This window comes from Phoca vitulina, unplaced genomic scaffold (assembly GCF_004348235.1).
Source record: "Phoca vitulina isolate PV1807 unplaced genomic scaffold, GSC_HSeal_1.0 scaffold11, whole genome shotgun sequence".
Classification (NCBI taxonomy): Eukaryota; Metazoa; Chordata; class Mammalia; order Carnivora; family Phocidae; genus Phoca; species Phoca vitulina.
In genome coordinates, this window is record NW_022589714.1 from 14381886 (window position 1) to 14404033 (window position 22148).

Genomic DNA, 22148 nt, shown 5'->3' on the forward strand with positions numbered 1-22148 from the left:
TGCATGCACACACACATGCACACACACTTTAGTCATACATTTAGCAAATGTTTATTGAACAACCACTTGTGTCAGTCACTGTGCTAGGGACTAAGGACACAAAAGAAACCAAGAGACCTCTGCCCTCACTGAATTCTCAGTGTTGTGGGGAGGGAGAAAATGAGCCATTGTACTAAGTGTCACCACTTAGTAATTAGGGAAGTATCAGGCATCGGAAATGGCAGTTCTACAAATTTTATGCCCCTTCTCAAATTTCAGAATATCACATAATTCCTAAACGCTAGCACGTAGGTAATAATATACATGAGATTCTTCTCTTTTTTTTAAGATTTTATTTATTTCGGAAAGAGAGCATGGGGGGGGAGGGGGGATGGGAGGGGCAGAGAGATAGGGAGAAGCAGGGAGCCCGACATAGGGCTCGATCCCAGGACCCTGACCTGAGCCAAAGGCAGACACTTAACCAACTGAGCCACCAAGGTGCCCCTCACTTGAGATATTCTTGTTTAAAAAATTTCTGAATATGCCCCATCTCTGATCCAATATAGTGAAAAAGCAAAGTAATTGTATGAGCAGATACAATGGGCTACAATTTTTCTTTGAACAAGTAGATTTGGCATTTCAAACTGAGACATGGCACAAGAAGGCCAAATATTGCCCATAAAAAGCATTTTGACAAATCAGAAGTATCGTAGAAGTTTTGTAGCTTTCTCAGGATCTCCTTTCTTTAAAAAAAGGACATACCAAGTAGGAACTCTTATAGGAATTTTGTTAAACGTCAAAGATGCACCTTTTTAAAATTAACATTTCTATTTTGGGGGTACTTATTTTTGTTTTATTTTCCTAAATCAGAGGGCTTGACTTTGGTTGCACCTTCATTTATAGGCAATGCCTACTTTTCACATGAGTGCTAGTACAAGATGTGTTATTTAACATTCTTACTGATGCCAGGTTTTAAATAGAATACTCAGAAAAGTCTAAAAAAATGGTAAGTCATTTCTGCTGCAATTTGATCTTTTGACATGGTGATGAAGGAACTGCAGACTCTAAACAGTGCAGTCCAAATTCTTGAATTAGAGAGAAAGCTGCTCCTTCAAATTACATCAACAAATAGAGCAGGAAGCTCACAAGCGCAGGACAAGCCAATATGGGATTGCCAGTTGCCTGTTAGGTTTGTGGCTTAGGAATCACAGATATTGTTAGAAGTGGTTTTTGTAGTCAAAGGATATTGAGAGGAATGGGGATGAGGGAAACTGCCTTAGTCTTTGACTTACTGACTCAGTTTGTGGAAAGGCTTTTGGTTATGCTACTCAGTCGATGGCAGCTGTTCCCCATCAGCCAATTTACATTTATGAGAAAAGAAAAGAGGAAATTGCCTTTTGTTGGGCACCTACAGCATTCCAGGCATGACATTAGGCACTTCATATATATTTCATTCTCATACAGATGGGGGAACGGAAGTTCAGGGCTAACTGGCCAAAGGTTACATGGTGAGAGTAAACTGCAGAGCCACAGTTTGTCTATTTGGCTCCCAAAGGGCGGGGTAATTAACATTTGCCAAGCACTTTATACATTAGCTCCTGTAGGAGCTGTGACGTAGCTGCTGCTATGCCCATTTTACAGGAGAGGAAACTGAGTTCAGAGAAGCTAACTCCCTTGTTTCAAGTCCCACTAGCAGTAGTGATCATTCATATTTCTAACTCAAGATTCCCAAGTGCATGTTCTTTCTACCACATTGCTTCTCTTGAGTTCTAGTAAAAATAAGCATTTCACGAGCTCTAAGTTTACATCAAGAACTTGTTTAAAGAGAAAGATGAAAAACCAGCGGCTGAAAGAACCACACAGCAAAATACATCTTCAGTACACCAGAACAACTGATACTTAGAATGACAACCTGAGTTTGTGAAAAGACAGTAACTTATGTGCATTATATTCTTTTTAAGAGGAGGGGGCTTTATAATTCATTTGAGGTTGCTCCTATTCCCAAGCCCTAAAAAGGAAAAAAAAAGCCCAAAAGCCAAATCTGAAGGAACTCTATTTTGGGTGATTCAAATAAACCTCATGTATAAATTCTGTCTAGATGATGTAGTCTTACCTTGTTTGGTTGAAATATTTTCTCTTTTGAAAAAAGTCTTACTTATATTTCCCAGCCCTCACCAGACACAGGATAAAAATAAGATCAAAGAAACTAAGCTATCTTCTCCCTCTCCTGCCTTTGGCCCTCTCTGCTCTGTGGGAATGCCAGGTTCCCTGAGGTTCCTCCCATAATATGCTAGAAGTCCTCAGACGATGACCCACACATGTTCTGCATACTCCTCTGGGCTACCATTTGGCATTTGGCATTTGCCATTTTGCCCTTGTTCTTACTCCAACCCACTTTCGTAATGATGGCTACCCCTGTAAGTGCCTGCTGAAAGCCAGCCAACACCGCTGTGTGTGCCCCAAAGGCTTCCTCTTCTGTTTACATCAGCTGATATCTACTTGGAGACTACTCAGACTGATGTCTACACTGAGAGCATGATGCAAGATATAGAGAGGACTGCTCCTTCCTACTTCCCCCACCCCCTTACTACTGAAGCATAGCATCTTGAATTCTAATTTACCAATTCCTCTCAGTTTTATTTAGGTCTTTTATGGCCATCCCTCACCCTGAGACTCAGGCATGGATTGAGGGGGATGGGCTGGAGGGGAGCCTGAGTGACAGACACTGTGCTGCACTCAGACTCACCCTTCCCCTCTGACCCTGCTCTATTGTCCTTCAACCAACATGGTGCCCTTCCTCCCTTGGGATGAATTCTTTCCCAGGAAGAGCCTTAGTTCCTCATGCAAATAGCCCTATGGCAAGGCCACCCTGCCAGTCAACCCTCCAGACAGGATTACATCACAAGATTTTGCTCAAGTTTGAAAAATAACTTCTAGAGACAATCTAATAAGGAGACACTCATAGAAAAAAGTAAGGAGGTGAACAAAATTTCACCTAATAAGCAGAATTGTACCAGAGATGTCTGTACAGAGATGTCTGGTACCACATCTAGTAGAGATGCTTTCTCTGTCCTAGGTCTCATCTAGCTGGTTTTTGCTGAAGGGATTAAATTTATGGAGCTAGATAAACAACCACAGTGAGAAAGTAATCATCTAGTTGTGCCTTAGCAAAGGCTTCTCCCATCTTTAAGGGAATTCAGCTTCTCAACTTGTTCACAGAAAGCTGGACCCTATCTGCTGGACCTGCTCATATATAGGGGTGAGGAGTTTAAAGACTCTGCCCAAGGTCTTTATTAGCACAGAACAAAAAGCTTGTAGTCTTTTGGAATTTAAGAAATTATACACTGTAGCATCACAGCACTGCATGGGGGAACCTGTGACCTTATCTAATTTCTAATCCGGGACACAGCAGCTGTTGTACTATTAATATCCCGAAGTGTGTAAAAAGAAAAAAGAAGAAAACCACATAAGTAGTGAAAATGTGCTTAAATCCGTGGATGACTCTGACATACAGCTAACTAATCATAAGGAAAATATGACTGAACTTTTATAATTTATTACGTGGAATTTTACTTTTTTCTCTAAAGTGGCAATTTCTAAATAAAGAATTGGGAATGGTTTTTCTTTTCTTGTTCCAATTATTTTGGGGGCAAACAAGGTACTTTTAATTTTTTTAAAACTGGTAAAATATACACAAGGTAAAATTGACCATTTTAACCATTTTTAAGTACACAGTTCATTGGCATTAAATGTATACACCTTGTTATACACCATCACCATCCATTCTCCGAACTTTTTTCATCTTCCAAACCTGAAACTCTGTCCCCATTAAACAACAACTCTGTCTTCCCTTCCCCCTCCGACCCTGATAAGCACCATTCGACTTTCTGTCTCTATGAATGTGACTATTCTAAATACCTCGTTTCAGTGGAATCATATATTTGTCCTTGTGTGACTGGCTTATTTCACTTTGCATAATGTCCTCAAGGTTCATCCATGTTGTAGCATGTGTCAGAATTTCCTTCCTTTTAAAGGTTGAATACTCTTGCATTGTGTGCATGTACCACATTTTGTTTACCCATTCATCTGTCAATGGATACTTGGGTTGTATCTACCTTTTGGCTATTGCCAGTAATGTTGCTATGAACATGAGTGTCCCTGTTTTCAATTCTTTTGGGTAGGTACCCAGAAATGGAATTGCTGGGTCATATGGTAATCTACTTTTAATTTTTTGAGGAACCACCATACTGTTTTCTATAGTGGCTAAAATATTTTACATTTTCATCAGCAGGGCACAATGTTTTAAATTTTTCCACATCCTTGCCAATATTTGTTATTTCCTGTGTTTTAGATGATAGCCATCCCAGTGGGTATGAAGTCGTGTCTGACTGTAGTTTTGATTTACATTTCCCTAATGACTAGTAACACTGAGCATATTTTCAAGTGCTTGGTGGGCATTTGTATATCTTCTTTAGAGAGATGTCTATTTAAGTTCTTTGTCCAATTTTTAAATTTTGTTTTTTTGTTGTTGAGTTGTAGGCATTCTTTGTATATTCTGGATATTAATCTCTTAATAGATAATCAGATATATTATTTGCAAATACTTTCTCCCATTCTGTGAGTTGCTTTTCACTCTGTTGATTGTGTTCTTTGATACTGAAGTTTTAAATTTTGATGCATTTCACTGAGCTATTTTTTTTGCTGTTTTCATGCTTTTGGTGTGTCACATGTAAGAAATCATTGTCAAATCCAATATCATGAAGTTTTCCCCTTATATTTTCTTCTAAAAGTTTGAGCTCTTCCATTTAGGTCTCTGATCATTTTGAATTGATTTTTATATATGGTGTAAGATAATGGTCCAACTTCATTCTTTTGCATACAAATATTCAGTTTTTCCAACATCATTTGTTGAAAAAACTGTCCTTCCTCCATTGAGTGGTATTGGCATTCTTATTGAAGATCATGTGACCATTTGTGAGGATTTATTTGTGTGCTCTCAATTCTATTCTACTGGTCTACGTGTCTGTATTTATGCCAGGACCACAGTGTTTTGATTACTGTAGCTTTCTAGTAAGTTTTGAAGTCAGAAAGTCTGGAACCTCCATTTTGTTCTTTTTCAATATTATTTTGACTCTTTGGTCCCTCTGCATTTTAGGATGGATTTTTCTATTTCTGCAAAAAACATCATTGGGATTTTATTTTTTAAAAATTCAAGCTATTATGTTGATAATAACATCAAGTTTTAACATGAAAATAGCATCTGCTTTTAACATTTTAATGAAATATTTCTTTTGGATGATTTTCTGTCTGAAATGCTAGAAAGGAGTGATCTTTAATAAACATGGGTATAGAGACTTTTAGGCACTATTGACCATATATTTATGGAAAGAAATTTCTCCAGAGAAACCAAAAGACACATTTTTAGCCCCAACGGCCCTTTAAACTAACCATGTTTGAATCCTCTCCTTGTATGTTGTTGTGTTACTAATCATGTTAACTTTGTGTCCTAAAATTCAGGAGAAAAAATGGATTTAATTTCTGTAGTAATAGCTAATATCATCATAATTACATAGCTTTTTTCTTTCAATATATTTATAGTATTTGTATTTACCTAACAAGAGTAAATAGTATAATTCAACTTGTATGAGATTTAAAGATAGTCCATTTCCTGTTGCAACATTCTGGTAAAAAGTACTGTTTTCCCTTATTCCGTTTACATATTTTCTTTTTGCAATAAACTTAAGAAGAACAAAGTGACTCCTAAATTATAGACAAAAATGTCAGATGAAAGAGTAGAAGTTCACAAAATGTAATTAATTGTTTAACTCTTTTAAACAAGGCTAAGTAAAGGTTGTTCTGAGATTTTCAGTGCCAGTTTATGCCTTTCTGACTTCACATCATTTAATTTTACTTTTTTATTTGAAAAATATTTACTGAGTTCCTATCACATGAGCAAGCATTCTTTTAGTAGGTACTGTAGATACATCTTTGTCCTCAAAGCAGCTCACAGCCTAAGAAAGAAAGACAAGTAAACCAATAAATTACCTTATTTAAATAGAAACAGAACATTGAATGGAGTTGCCAAAATAGGAAAGCATTAACAGAATGGGCATGCGTTGGTCATCCAGGACCATCTTTTCTAGGGTTCCTTGGCTCACTGCAGCAACAGGACCATACTTAGGTAGTTAATGAAATAATACAAAGAAGCAAGAGTGTTTAGGAACTTTTAAATCCTAAATATTAAAATGAATATTAAAATTGTATTAATTTTTGAAAAATTTTTAAATTACTTCCCACTCACCCCAAGTCTTCAACTAATTGTAGTGCTTTAGGAAGCTATAATTTCTTTAGCTCGATTTTACCCTGTCCTCCCAGAATCATATACATACCCATTTTAGAAGTGTGGAAAAATCTATGTCACATGTGCGTAAGAACTAAGCATTATTTCCGACTCATTATGGGTTTTCCCAAAGATTGAAAAATCCCACAGTTTAAAATATAGTTGAAATTGTCACCAGGCATAATAATCAATAATGGCATTTTGCCTTTAAAGAAAGCTAAGTTTTAGAAACACTGTCACTGAAATTCAGTACTTGAGTATAGTAAGCCTCCTATGGCTGCCAATAGCTAGATACAGGGACATTTTGGGATATCTAGTCTCCTGTCCACTCCTGTCCACCACTTTGTCATAGGATGACCAACTCATCCCAATGTGCCTGGGACTGTTCTGATTTTCAAAAGTCTAGCTTTGTGGGGCCCATCTCCTCTTAATCCTAGGCAAACTGGGATAATTAGTTACCCTCATTTCCCAGAACTGGCAAACACTTCCAATGGTTTCCAGGGACTCCCCTGGTTTAGGTTGCTGGTGTGAAGTGATCATGATTCCTTGGTGAAGAAGGATCATTGCAACTGATAACATAGCGAAAACATGAGAAACCACTGGGTCAAGTAAGTACCTAAGAATTAGACCACCCTGCCTGGAAGCTTGAGCTAACATAGCAGATGTTTTAAGTGGTTTTAGTGTTGAATTGGCCTATCTGTCCTAAAGCAGTGGTTTCTAAGTGCAGCTGTGCTTTAAAATCACCTCCAGAGGTATTTTATTTTATTCCACTATAATTGATGTACAGTGTTATATTAATTTCAGGTGTACAATATAATGATTCAACCATTCTATACATTATTCAGTGCTTATCAAGATAAGTATACTCTTAATCCCCTTGACCTATTTTACCCACTCCCCCACTCCCCTCCCCCCTGGTGACTATCATCAGTTTTTTCTCTATAGTTAAGAGTCTGTTTTTCGTTTGTCTCTTTTTTCCCTTGTTCATTTGTTTTGTTTCTTAAATTCCACACATGAGTGAAATCATATGGTATTTGTCTTTCTCTGACTGACTTATTTCGCTTAGCATTAGACTCTCTAGATCCATTCATATTGTTGCAAACGGCAAGATTTCATTCTTTTTATGGCTGAATAATATTCCATTGTGTGTGTGTGTGTATGTGTGTAGCATGCCTTTTTTTTTTTTTAAAGTAGACTCCATGCCCAATATGGGGCTTGAACTCAGACCCTGAGATCAAGAATTGGGTGCTCTACCAACTGAGCCAGCCAGGTGCCCCTATATACCATACTTCTTTATCCATTCTTCTATTGATGGACACTTAGGCTGCTTCCATAGTTTGGCTATTGCAAATAATGCTGTAATAAACATAGGGGTGCATATATCCTTTTGAATTAATGTTTTTATATTTGGGGGGTAAACACCCAGGAGTGTGATTAATAGATCATAGGGTAGCTCTGTTTTTAACTCTTTGAGGAAATTCCATACTGTTTTCCACAGTGGCTGCACAGTTTGCATTCCTACCAATAGTTCATGAGGGTTCGTTTTTCTCCACATCCTTGCCAACACTTGTTGTTTCTTGTGTTGTTGATTTTAGCCATTCTGACATGTATGAGGTGATATCTGACTGTAATTTTGATTTACATTTCCCTGATGATGAGTGATGTTGAATCTTTTTGTATGCCTACTGGCTATCCAGATTTCTTCTTCAGAGAAATGTCTGTTCATGTCTCCTGCCAATTTTTTAATTGGATTATTTGTGTTTTGGGTGTTGAGATGTATCAGTTCTTTGTATATCTTGGATACTAACCCTTTATTGGATTTATCATTTGCAAATATCTTCTCCCATTCAGTAGGTTGCCTTTTAGTTTTGTTGATTGTTTCCTTCACTGTGCAGAAGTTTTCATTATGATGTAGTCCTACTAGTTTATTTTTGCTCTTGTTTTCCTTGCCCCAGGAGACATATCTAGAAAGACGTTATTATGGCCAATGTCAGAGAAATGATTGCCTGTGCTCTCTTCTAGGATTTTTATGGTCTCAGGTCTCATGTTTATGTCTTTAATCCATTTTGAGTTTATTTTTGTGTATGGTGTAAGAAAGTAGTCCAATCTCATTTTTTTGCATATACTTGTCCAGTTCTCCCAACATCATTTGTTGAAAAGACTGGCTTTTTCCCATTGCATATTCTTGCCTTCTTTATTGTAGATTAATTGACCATATAAGTGGGGGTTTATTTCTGGGTTCTCAACTCTGTTCCATTGATCTATGTGTCCATTTTTGTGCCAGTACTATACTGTTTTGATTACTACAGCTTTGTAGTCTATCTTGAAATCTGGGATTGTGATACCTCCAGTTTTGCTCTTCTTTTTCAAGATTGCTTTGGCTATTCTGGGTCTTTCGTGGTTCCATATACATTTTAGAATTTTTTGTTCTAGTTTTGTGAAAAATGCTGTTGATATTTTGATAATGATTGAATTAAATCTGTAAATTTCTTTGGGTAGTATGGACATTTTAATAACATTTATTTTACCAGTCCATGAGCATGGAATATCTTTCCATTTGTTTGGAACATCTTCAATTTCTCCATCAATGTTTTAGTTTTCAGAGTACAGGTCTTTCATTTCCTTGGTTACGTTTATTCCTAGGTCTTGTATTATTTTTGATGCAATTATAAACGGGATTGTTTTCTTGATTTCTCTTTCTGCTACCTCATTATTACTATATAGAAATGCAACAAATTTCTGAATATTGATTTTGTATCCTGAATTCAATGTGACTGTTCTATCTGGTAGTTTTTTGATGGAGTCTTTAGGGTTTTCTATCTGTAGTATCATGTCATCTGCAAAGAGTGAAAGTTTTACTTCTTTACCAGTTTGAATGCCTTTTATTTAATTTCTTATCTGATTGCTGTGGCTAGGACTTCCAGTACTACGTTGAATAAAAGTAGTGAGAGTGTACATCCTTCTCTTCTTCTGATCTTAGGGGGAAAGCTCTCAATTTTTCCCCATTGAGTATGATTTTAGCTGTGGGTTTTGCAGAGACTTTAAATCACATGTCCTGGACTGCACCAACACACTTGTTGATTCAGAATTTGTACGTTTTTAACAGGGTAAATGATCTTTCTACCACACAAACCTGACCATGTCACTGTCCTGCTGCTTAAAAATTCCAAGGCTTCTTGCTGTTCCATGAGAAAATGCAAACTCACTACCTGGCTTACAAGGCTTTTCATGAGTTGCCCATTATTTATCACTCCAGCCTCATGTTTTCCAGCCCATGCATCTACATCTGTTTGGCTTTTGCCTACAGTTTTTCCTTGGCCAAGAACACTCTTACCCTTTCCCCTCTTTCTCTGGCTCAGGTACTCATTGTGAGATTTTTGGGTCACTTCCTCTGTGAAGCCTTTTCCTTAGCTTATATTCAAGTCAAGTATATTTTTAGATGGAGTTCTTAGCCCCCTGTATCTCCTCCATCCTAAGACTTATCATGTCAATGCCTTTCAATTATTTGTTCATATCCTTCCAGATTTAATCTCTGATGATGCAGTTATATCTCCAATACTGAACACAATGCATTGCCCAAAGTGAATGTGCACAAATATTTATTGGATGAATGATTGGATTTAACTCTTATTTTTTGAACTATGCCACCTGTTTGTGGCTCTACCTGTTCTGCGTCTTATTCTGCCCCCCAGCCCGCTCCCCTCCGCCCCCGCCAGTTCCCTGCTCTCCCAGCAAAGCCCAGAAACCCTCTGTTGACTTTTTAAGATTAATCACACACTCACCTGTTGGCCCTGGGCTTTGCAGAGTAGCTCTTTGCTGCCCCCATATGTTTTTAATCAGTTCCTTATGTAGCCAGTTGAGACAACCCCTTGCTCCATCTGGTGCAGTTACAGTTCTGCAGGGACATCTTTGTTCTTGGCTTCCATATGTCTCCCTTGGCACAAAGAGGAACTTGTAGGATGGAAGAGAAGAATGTGACCCCCTCTGTGTCTGTTTTTATACCCTAATCTCATATTTATTCTCCGTCATCATCAGGACTAAATAAATTGAACAACTTTATTTAGTCCCTTTCTCCTCTGACCCCTTTCTCTCTTTTTTCTAGAGTCCTCTTCAAAGTACTCTTCCCTCTAGGTCCTTTTACATATATATAAATACATTGGTCTATTTAGCACCGCTGCAGCACCCTAAGAATTTAACTACTTGCTTCTGATGAAATTTCTGTGTGAAAACAGTAATGTTTAAGGACAGGAACCTTCTTACATCTTGTATTTCATTCTTTTATATAAAAATTAAGAAGTTCGGGGCGCCTGGGTGCCACAGTGGTTAAGATGCTTGGTTTTGGCTCAGGTCGTGATCTCAGAGTCCTGAGATTCAACCCACGGCGGGCTCTGTGTTCAGCATGGAGTCTGCTCAAGTTTCTCCCTCCTTCTCCCTCTGCCCCTCCCCCTGCACATACACTCTCTCTCTTCAATAAATAAATAAATCTTTTAAAAAAATTAAGAAGTTTCTTAAAATGGGAATGTAAAGCGGTTTTATCCCCAAAATGTAGGACCTTATTTACATACATTAAATCATATAAAATAGTTAAAAAATTTATTGTGATTACGGTCATTTCATTAACCCATGGATTAAACAGACACCATAATAATAATGATTGATTTACTATATTAAACTACTTTAAATAGTAGTGATTTATAGGCAACACTTGTATTCCTTCAGGATTATTATTATAGCAATTAAAAAGCTTTTTTTTTTTTTTAAAAAGATTTTATTTATTTATTTGACAGAGAGAGACGGTGAGAGAGGGAACACAAGCAGGGGGAGTGGGAAAGAGAGAAGCAGGCTTCCCGCCGAGCAGGGAACCCGATGCGGGGCTCGATCCCAGGACCCTGAGATCACGACCTGAGCCGAAGGCAGTCGCTTAACCAACTGAGCCACCCAGGCGCCCCGCAATTAAAAAGCTTTTAGTAAGCTCATGATGAATAGTGTGATTCTAAATATATAATGCCCAGTGTTATACCACCATAGCCTCTTTTTCTTTGATAATTAGTGTCTAGAGTAATTAAACTAAGAATGAAATGTGTGGTATATGTAGCATATCACAGTTAATACAACTCAAGCATAAGCACATTTTTAGGGAGAGAAGAAAAAAGTGTTTCATATCAGTTGGAACAAAAGAAACTATTATCTTCTAAGAGGATTAAGAAGATTTGGTCAAGAAGATAGATAGCAACAGTATTTACATGTTTTAAAACCACATAGCTTAAACTTTTGAACTGAAATAGCTACCTATTTACATTTCTAAAAGCTCCTTATTTATATTATTTGCCTGAAAACCAATAACCAATGACAGACCTTAGGTTCCTTCAGTACAGGGCCACCATTTAGAGAATGGAGTTATACCTTGCACAAGGGTGCCTGGGAGAGGGGATAGATAGGGGTTGAAATATAGCCCTTTCTTTTCTTGCTAGGTAAGCTGCACTCTGACTCAGGCTGTATCTCCCAGAGGAAGTAGACACCTTTTTCTAAACTGCACAAAGATACTGTACAGGATAGCCTGGTACTGTATCTATGCTTAAGTTCTTTCATTCTATGTGGAAACACATTGCTTTTCCATTAAATTATTTTCTGACTTTAACTTTCTTGCTAATTCCAAACTACTAGTTACTTCAAAATTAATATTTTCCAATTTTTGTCTTGAAATGAGCACATATAAATGTGGCAGAGACAACATGGGGAAAATCTGCAAATTCCAGTCTATTGACGTTTCCATAATAGTCTTTAGCCATCTGGAATTAGATTAATTTTGAGACTATGAAAAAGCAATAGAAGTGAGAAACCTCAAGAAAGAGAAACTTTATAATGCTCCTGTCTTGAGACTAACTAGTTAGCTCCTTTGTTTAGAATACCATGACAATGAGCCAGGTTTATAATTTCAAACCCATAGTTAGCGTAACACAGGGGAAAACTCTATTCTATTGCCATAGACTGCAACTCTTGCCCACCAGTTTGTTCTTTGGTATAAGTTGGCATGAGGTCCGGATACTTCATACCCATCACCATTACTGGAAAAAACAAGTATATGACCAGATGGGGGTACATTTACCAAATGTCAGCTCCATCATAACTAGAAAATTCATCACTACTAACCAGTAGAAAATACATCCGGATGTATTTGCATTATGTGATGAGATCCATAGTCAATATGATATAAAACCTATAATCATGTGGTTTTCTCAAGAACTCAACAAAGTCCTGAAGTTTTGCTGAGAAACCAAAAGAACAACACTGACCCCACCAATTTGGCTCATGTGATTGGTAGTCTGGATGTTACAGGAGTTAAATTTCACCTTTGCTGTGAATGTCTTAGATCAAAAAGCCCAGTCCAGCACCATGTGAGTTCCCAACCATGTGTTTCTGTATAAAATGAATCGCTTGATGGGAAACAGGAACTCACTAATAAAGGCTGCTTTTGTTAATTACACATAGAGTTATAACTAGAATGGGGAAACCAGATTTGAATACTTCTTTGAGAGCATAAATAGAAAACTAGAAAACTTTAAATTGTCCTTGACCTCATTTACAGTGAAATGGGGAAGTATCCCAGGTCCTCCTGATTCAAAAGCACTCAGAATCTTTTCTACTTAGATAAAGCAATTTTTATGTAGTTAATATTAGCACAAATCTGTTTTCTGCTTGCCTGCTTCCTAGCAACCTGAAGCAGAGTATCTGCTTGCCAATCTGCTTCTGATAAAAAATAAGAACAAAATACCCAGTGAATTTGCCAATAGTCCCGAAGAGATGGGGATGTGTTCAATAAGCTTTGTGTTGATTTTGTGAGTCTGGCATGTGATTTATGTTGTCAACCGTCTGACCTTGCCGCACTCTACCACAGGCCAGGGAGGATGTGATCCACATGCTGAAGACAGAGAAAACCAAGCCTGAGGTTCTGGAGGCTCATTATGGGTCTGCAGAGCCAGAAAAAGTGCTGCGAGTCCTGCACCGAGACGCCATCCTAGCCCAGGAGAAGTCTATAGGAGAAGATGTCTATGAGAAACCGATTTCAGAGGTAAAAATATGACATCAACAAGTTCCCGTATATAAGGGTACCTCAGAGTGATGGCTTCACGTTTTCCACTTTACATGCTTTAACATTTTCTTTCAAAGGCAAAATTTTTATGATACACTAGTATAGAATTAAAGTGTAATTAAATAAATTATATGAATTTACAATGTCATATGAATTACATGAATTATAGTGGATGCATTGCAATGATAAGAATTTTAGAAGCATTTCCTTAAATATACTTAAAGCCTGAAACATATTTCTCATGTGATTACGCTAATTACATGCTCTTGCAGTCTGTTATTCTTCTATTTCTCTAGGAGATGATGTGTGAAAAAATTTGAAGTGCTCATCAGTTTTGGCATTGAGTTGTCAGGATCATTATTAAATTGGTAACCTAAAATTAAATTGATTATTGATATTGTATTGATGGACATTTATTTTATTATTGATATTTAAAAAGGGACTGTATTTTAGTATCTCACAGACTCTGTCATAGTTAAAATGGTCTCACGTGAGTAGCTAAAATGCAATGGTTGAGGCAAAATCCCAATGAAATGCTTAGGACAATTCTTTAAGGTGAAATCTAATAGGGCTATATTTAATCATTTTTATATAAGATTGTGTTAGGAACTATTTACTATTGTTATTAATTTCCCATGATACTACATGTTAAAAGTATTCTCATGTTGTAGTAGAAGTTTGAGGCTAAATTAGGGAAATAGTTGCTAGATCTAGCCATACTGACTTCAGAATTCATGTAAAAAAAATGCAGAGATATGAAATTAGCATTATAAATGAAGAAAAAGAACACAGAAATTAAAAGTGAAGCAATTTATTATAATATAAAAGATAATAATATAATATAAAAGATAATATCTTATGTCAAGCCTTTGTAGAAGCTCAGTTTGACAGATCTCAGATAAGATCCGCTTGAGACATTATTCACAGCAGACTGATGGTCCCGTAATTACCCTAATTTCTGCAGCAAGGATAAGCTGGAGCTCGTTTTAATCTTTGCCTAAAATGTTAAGAAATGATTTATGATGGGATGCAGTCAAACGACTGGATCCACTTCCATGTCTGAGAGCCACGGTTACCAGCTGCATATGGCTTTGGGCAGGTCACTTCAGCTCTCTAAGCTTATTTCCTTCTCTGTCAGGTGGGAGTAACAACAGTGTGTATCTCCTAGAGTTGTTGTAAAGATTAAATGAAGCAATGTCTGTAAAGCTCTTAACACAGTGTCTGGTACATACTGAGTACTCAACAAATACTATCCATTAGCATTTGCTGGGATTTGAGCATGATATTGTGATATTCGCTTACACCTATAATTAGTTCCAAACTTGGAGGGGTTTGAGGCGTGAAAGACGTAATGAGGTCAAAATATTCATTAAATATTCTTATGATAACCCCCTGGATTGGAGAACTCAGTTTGGATATCATTTAAGTTTCCTAATTCTTTTCTCCCAAGTTAGAGCTTGGGATAACACCTCAAAGGAGAGGTAGGTCTGAAAGCACCCACACTTACCCAAAAGCACTGCCTCTAACCCAGTGAGTTCTATGGAAAGTACACAAAGAAGGAGTTTCTGACCTACCTTCAGAAAGTAGGCCTAACCCAAGGGTTCCTATCTTGTGGGCAGAGGAGCAGAGCAGAGCAGAAAACACCCACCCTGTGGGTGGTCCTTTTAGAACTGGCTTAGCTGGACAAGCTTTTTGGTTTCTTTCTCCCCTCAACTCACAATCTGAAGAGTTATTCCTCACTTGGGGAGGAGTGAGTGAGGAGGTAGAGAGAAAGACAGAGGCTACTTTTCCCAATTCTGACAAAATGGTAAGGTCCCACTTTGTGGGAAAAATAGAATGCTAGAAGGAGAAAAGATTTATCTTCTACCATCTACAAATTTGGGGTCTCCTAACCTTTCGGATTTAACAATCAAGTTGTTGTTACCCAGGAGCAGGAGTCCTTCTTCCAACTTCATGAGGGACGATCCCAATACAATCACTGTTCCATTAGCCTCCTGGGACCATGAGCGGATAGTCTAGCTCTTATTCTTAGAAGCCATGCTGCATCTCAAGCCCCAAAATCACTGCTCATTTTAATTTCCGTACCAAATTAGGCCCAGCTAGGTTATCCAATAGAACTCACCAGAGGTTAAGCAATGAACCCCATGTGGTGGACCCCCTCTGCCTTGCCAAATATCTGGGGAGAAATTAAGCAGCAAATTTTAAATCCCCCTGAGCTTCTTTGTGAATTAAAATCCAGGATATGAAAGTTCATAATTCTTAAGTAAAATTCCAAAGAAATCAAGGTTTCAGTGTCTTTCCTTCCCAAATTCTTATTCTGCTTAGCCTTAGCCAGAAGGATCTTAATCTTAAGCATTTTCAAAGTTTAACTAATATATCCTAAAGTCCCCCTATTCCCCTTTTATTGAAGAGTCTAAAGAATTATTAGAACACATGAAAGTATCATAATACCAACCTTACATGCATAAGTATTAAAAATACAAGAAAATCCTCAGTTCCATAGTCAGTTTATCTCAAGGAAAATGACTCAGCATAATGCAGGCCCATGTTACTCTTAGCAAGACCAAAGTAGAGACTTAGGCGATGTCTAAGGGAAGGAAGGCAGGTAGAGAAAATCCTTTAACTACAACAGGATTCCAGTCAGTCTGGGGCAGTTACCTTCTGTGTTCTGTATTATATGGTCTCCCTCAGTGATAGAAGTAAAATCAAGGAGTTATGAGCCTGCCAAGAGGATCCTTTGTTTAAGACAAATCTTATCTACGTTTATGTCCTTGGGTTGGATAATCCTCACTGACAGATGAGTCTTTTCTCATCTCACTATATCCATGTTTGAACTGTTTATGTTACTGTCCTGCCTGAATCCCCTGATGTTTGACTCATCTTTCCTTCAAACTCTACATCTCCAAGATTCTCAAGCGTGTTCACTCAGGGCCCATCTATTTTAGCTGACACCCTGAAACTCACCAAATAATGCTTCAAATGTTCTACCTTAATCTTCTCAGAATTTAATTCTTAAATCTGTCTATATTTTATGTATTCACTTCGAATAGCTGTTGCAGTCTTCAGGAGAATGGCTCCCAACTGATCTCATGGAGAACTATCAGCAGTTTTACAGCACATTCCTCAGACATTTTCTGGATTCCAACACTTTTTGTGGGGATACTCACATTGCTCTGTTCTCTGTGCTCACCTATCTCTACCTCCTCTGGTCACTCATTTTGATTCAAATAATGACTAAAATATCTCCCTTCTTTATAGCCCTATCTTTTATAGCACTTAGATCCATTTCTCTCTTGTGTATTCCAGTTTGGTCTTTAAGACTTTTTTTTCCTCTTTAGTAGACTTAGATTTAGATTTAGATTCAGTAGATCTGTCTCTTCCCAAATCCCTTAATACTTCTCCAGTTAGCCTTCTGCTGATAACAGCTAAAAGCACTTCCTCAACCATGATTCTTTTGTCTAAAACATGCTGAAATTTCTCTCCATCTCAAGTCCTTAAACCTCTCCTCCATCAACTTGATTTAGTAGGATAAGACTTCCAGGTATACTCTCCTTTTGGCCTTCAGTGTTATGATGATTTCATTTCATTTTCCTTCCATCTCTGTCCAAGTGGGAGCTGTATTTCTAAAGTAACAGGTTCCCATTTCACTTTCACTATTCATTAATAAAAGCAACTATTCCTCTATGGTTGAGCCACAGTTTGGATCCTGAAAATCAAAAGTCATGGACACAGTGTACATGATTAATGAATCAACAGAGCCCATAGTTATGGGAGGTGGTCTTCAGAGCCTCTAGACAAGCCACATAGATCCAAGAGAGAGCTTAGCCCACCTAAGTTCTCTCCTGGGAGCTCTATGTAGTTCCAAACAAAATAATAAGAAACAGGGTCTCGTACAGCTGATCTCTTGCTATGTAGGTTGGTTCTTACATCTAGAATTTAAAATTGAAAGCTAGATCCTCACACATGAATGCTTTATTGCTAAAAAGGAATTTGCTACCTCTGCAGTTTAAAGGCTGGGCCTGCAATTCTGTGTGAAAAACAGTGTGCACACCAGCGTCTTGGCACCCTTTCAGTGCATTACAAGACAAAAAGATGTCTTCCTGATTACGTAATCAGTGTTGGGGTCAAGCTATGCTAGTGTAGGTGAGGGGAACACAGCCCACTGAGACCCCAGCAACTGCTCCAGTGGGCTAGCCCCAGGACTGTAGCTGCTGAGAACAATCAATCTCAAAGACCCATGTGGACAGGACATACTAAAGCTAATGTCTACCTTCTACCTAGGCTGACTCAGAACACTTCATATCAACATAAGCTGTTTTTCTCCACATGCCCTCACAATGTCTATTTTTCTGAATATCTTAGCTATTCAGTTAATAATGCCCCCATCTTCCCCTCCAGAGTTCCTTGAAGGGATTGAGAGTAACTGCAGGAGTTGGATAGATGAGTTAAAGCATTTAGTTTTATTATTGGTCTGAATAGACAAATGAATACCACCAGACTTTCTATTGCTTTCCCTCCTAGACTTTGGAGAAACCACTTGAAGGAGAGTTTGGGCCTTCAGAGCACAGTGTACCATTTTATGGCGGGCAGAGTCAAAAAATAAGAAATGAAAAGGCTGAGCTGCTTATGCCTAGTTCCCTAACCCAAATATAACTTTCTTCTTTCTTTTTTCAATTTTTTATTGTTATGTTAATCACCATACATTATATCATTAGTTTTTGATGTAGTGTTCCATGATTCATTGTTTGCACATAACACCCAGTGCTCCATGCAGAATGTGCCCTCCTTAATACCCACCACCAGGCCAACCTATCCCCCCACCCCCCTCCCCTCTAGAACCTTCAGTTTGTTTTTCAGAGTCCATATTCTCTCATGGTTCGTCTCCCCCTCCGATTTCCCCACCTTCATTCTTCCCCTCCTGCTATCTTCTTCTTTTTTTTTTTTAACATATAATGTATTATTTGTTTCTTTTTCCTTTCCCTTATGTTCATCTGTTTTGCTTCTTAAATTCCACATATGAGTGAAATCATATGGTATTTGTCTTTCTCTGACTTATTTCGCTTAACAGTATACTCTCTAGTTCCATCCATGTTGTTGCAAATGGCAAGATTTCATTCTTTTTGATGTCTGAGTAATATTCCATTATATATATATTTATATATATATATCACATCTTCTTTATCCATTCATTAGTCAATGGACACTTGGGCTCTTTCCATAGTTTGGCTATTGTTGATAATGCTGCTATAAACCATAGGGGTGCACGTGCCCCTTTGAATCAGTATTTTTTGTGTCCTTTGGGTAAATACCTAGCAGTGCAATTGCTGGGTTACAACTTTCAAATAAGTCACCCCTCCTTCCCTAAGGGAGGGTATGAAGAAATAGGCAGAAGCTGCTTTCCAAGTACTTTCAAAAGAAATGTGGGTCCTACTTCATGATAAAGTAGAAAGGATCAAAAGAGGGAAAGAGTTGCTCTTTCTACATTGATGATGGTGATGATGATACTTTAAAAATGCTTGACAAATTCTATAATATATAATGAAAATCACATAGTAAAAAGATGGAAGAGTTCCTGGGGAGAATAGTTTGTAATAGGGATATTCCAATGAAGGAAATGTCTTGTAGAAGCTGTCCTTTTAAGACTACAGAAATTTACCAGGAGACGTAAAAGTACAATTTGCCAATCCCTAATGGTATCAAATATTATTTGCCACCAGTTAACCTGGGCTTCTCTACCAGTCTGTCTAGTCACAGGCTCTTACACAGAGGGATGGAGATCTGGTCAGAAACACTAAGGATTATGCAGGCAGTATCTCTTTTATTTGGGGGCCCAGAAATGATCCCCACAATGAAGATCTCACCCAACTGTAGAGGTAACCTCAGATCCTCCATATGACTGAGGGACAAACATGGAGAACCCAGTGGAAGAACTCTGATGCTGATACTGCATGGAATTACCCCCATTAAGTTTTAGGGGGTAGGTTGTAGATTGAGAATGGATTTTAAATATGTTTCAACTAAAGCCGTGGTTCTCAGTTTGGGGTGGGTGGTGGTGGAAGTGTTTTGCCCTCCGAGGGACATTTGGCAACTTCTGAGGATAGGTTTGTCACAGTCAGAAGTACTGGCACCTAGGGGGCAGAGACCAAGGATGCTGCCACATATCCTTTGCACATGCTGCCACACACCCAGCGCACGTCCAGGATGCTGCCACACACCCAGCGCACGTCCAGGATGCTGCCACACACCCAGCGCACGTCCAGGATGCTGCCACACACCCAGTGCACGTCCAGGATGCTGCCACACATCCTCCAGTGCACAAAACAGCTGCCCAAAATAAAGGATGATTTGGCCAAAAATGTCAGTAGTACTGAAGTTGAGAAACCCTGTACTAGAGTTTGAAGAGGAGACTAGGATAGGGAACTATTAATATTGCAAGATTTGGTCCAATTGAACAAACATTTACTGAACACTTACTTTGTCCCAGGCACTGTGTTAGGTAGTAGGAACTAAAAACTTCATCAAGGCTCCCTTTAAAGATCTTCTAGCCTGGCAGAGAAATAGGCACAAAAAGCCGTGTAATTGGGGCACCTGGGTGGCTCAGTCTGTTAAGCATCCTATTCTTGATTTTGGCTCAGGTCATGCTCTCAGGGTCGTGGGATCCAGCCCTGCGACAGTCTTCACACTCAACAGCGAGTCTGCATGAGATTCTCTCCTTCTCCCTCTGCCCCTCCCCCCGCCCACGCGCACGCTTTCTCTCGCTCCCCCTCTCTCAAATAAATAAATAAATTCTTTTTTGAAAAAGTCCTGTAATAATATTTGACAGCATCTCTTTTAGTCTGAGACATGTGCTCTCTATAAGTCCTGAAATCCTCCCTGTATTTAGCATATTTTGAAGAGAGAGGACTGTGGATCCTTCCCATACTTTTCCTAGAAGTGCATGTAATGGCAAGTCTTAAAAAAGATTGTGATGATGATAATGACTTCCCAGGGGAGAAGTTTGGTACAGGTACCATGCTGAGCTCTTAATTTTTCTGAGACTGGGAGAACCGTTACCCTCTTTCTTGCTAAGTATAAGGTTTTGTGCCATCTCACGGAAATAGCCAAAGAGTTTGTTCTCTCAAAAGTTGAGGAACCATACATCTGCTCGCAGCAAAAGGTCCAGGAGGCCAGAAGTTACTGCAGCCTTTTACGGCTAGTTTGGAGAGCCAGTTGGCCTAGACAAAATGATGGAATAGGGAAAATGGCAGAGGACACCAGACTCAGTGTTCTCTCCTTCAGATAATAAATCGGTAGACCAATACAGTATTTTGAGTCCTATGCAAATCAAATGAAATAGTAAGCTCTTTCCCATGTTGGTTTTCGCAGCTGGACAGACTTGAGGAAAAACAGAAGGAGACGTACCGGCGCATGCTAGAGCAGTTGCTGCTGGCAGAGAAGTGTCACCGGCGCACAGTGTACGAGTTAGAGAGCGAGAAGCACAAACACACTGACTACATGAACAAGAGCGACGACTTCACCAACCTGCTGGAGCAGGAACGGGAGAGGTAATGTGCACGTGTGCCCCCAGTTGCAGGGAGATCCCTGCCGTCCTTTAGTCTCTGTCCCTCTGGTCCGGGAGCTGACTTCAGCCCGGTGACACCACAGACGGGTGCCCAGGTTCTGACTTCGAGTTCCAAGTGGTTTGTGACCTGAATGTCTTGTAGAAAGTGAGACGGACTTTTACCTGCAATCATCCATGTGAATAGGTTTGGGGGTGCATGGGGTGGGACACCTGATTCCCTCTAGGACGTTGAGAGCCATAAAGCCATATAGGTGGAAACAAACCTGGGGAGCTAATATATGGTCAATGAAGCACCTACATTCGAAAAGCCTCTCTACTAGTTTCCTTCTATGGAAAATAATCTACTTTTACTTCCTGAATAAGTGGTTGAAAAATTTGTAAGCTTAACCATTTAAAATGAATCCTGTTCGTCCTTAATACCACAACAGAAAATCTTAATATTTGGTTGTGTATAAATTACTTACTGACTAGAACTACCTGCTTTCTAAAGGTTGCATAACTCTTAAAACTCAGTGTAAACAAACAATAACAAAAACAACCCCAAATAAAACCTCCGCATGTTGAGCATTGATATCTGTCCTGGCAGATAGTTCTTTCAGACCCCGGGATCACCACGTTTGAAGTCGAGACTCCAACTTGAAAAGTTTTGTAATGAACTCTTCTATACCCTCCAGTTTTGTTCAGCATCTTCTTTTTAGCTTATTCTCTCCCTTTTCTTTCCTCCGCTGAATGGTTACGTCTGTGAATTCCACAATCTTTGAAACCGGTGACATCCAATCCTGATGCTGTGAGTTACCAAGCGTGTCTGCTTCTGTGTTTAGGACTTGCAAATTAAGAGCCCCTTGGAGACAGCTTTCCTAATCCCAGCTTTATCATATATTTAGTTACAAGAAAGAGAGATGGTTTTCCCAGATGAGTTTGCTTATAAGAAAAAGCTGTCACAGTAAGAGTAAATAAACGCATGAAGCAGCACAGGTTTTTGTTAAATGTTTAAAAAATTATTGGTAATTTTTACTTATTGTTGGACTTGGCACATCCCTTGGGGAAGGAGAAATGGAAAAGAGAACAAAATTCTCTTTGCTGGAGCGTAATGTATGATACTCTCCATTCCTTTAAGCCTGTCTTCTGCTCCTGTAAGCTAAGGTTTATCAGCTTCGTGTTTGAACAAACAGATGGCC

At 38.7% G+C, this 22148-nt stretch overlaps 1 protein-coding gene across 7 annotated transcripts in view; it reads left to right on the forward strand.

Annotated features, from left to right (window-relative positions):
• FILIP1 (filamin A interacting protein 1) overlaps nt 1-22148 on the forward strand; it is a 277664-nt gene that overhangs the window by 192878 nt on the left and 62638 nt on the right. For all 7 annotated transcript variants that reach the window (XM_032409436.1, XM_032409437.1, XM_032409435.1 and 4 more), the window contains 2 exons: nt 13215-13388; nt 20775-20953. In XM_032409436.1, coding sequence (XP_032265327.1) covers nt 13215-13388; nt 20775-20953 — 353 coding nt within the window. The remainder of the gene's footprint in view (nt 1-13214; nt 13389-20774; nt 20954-22148) is intronic.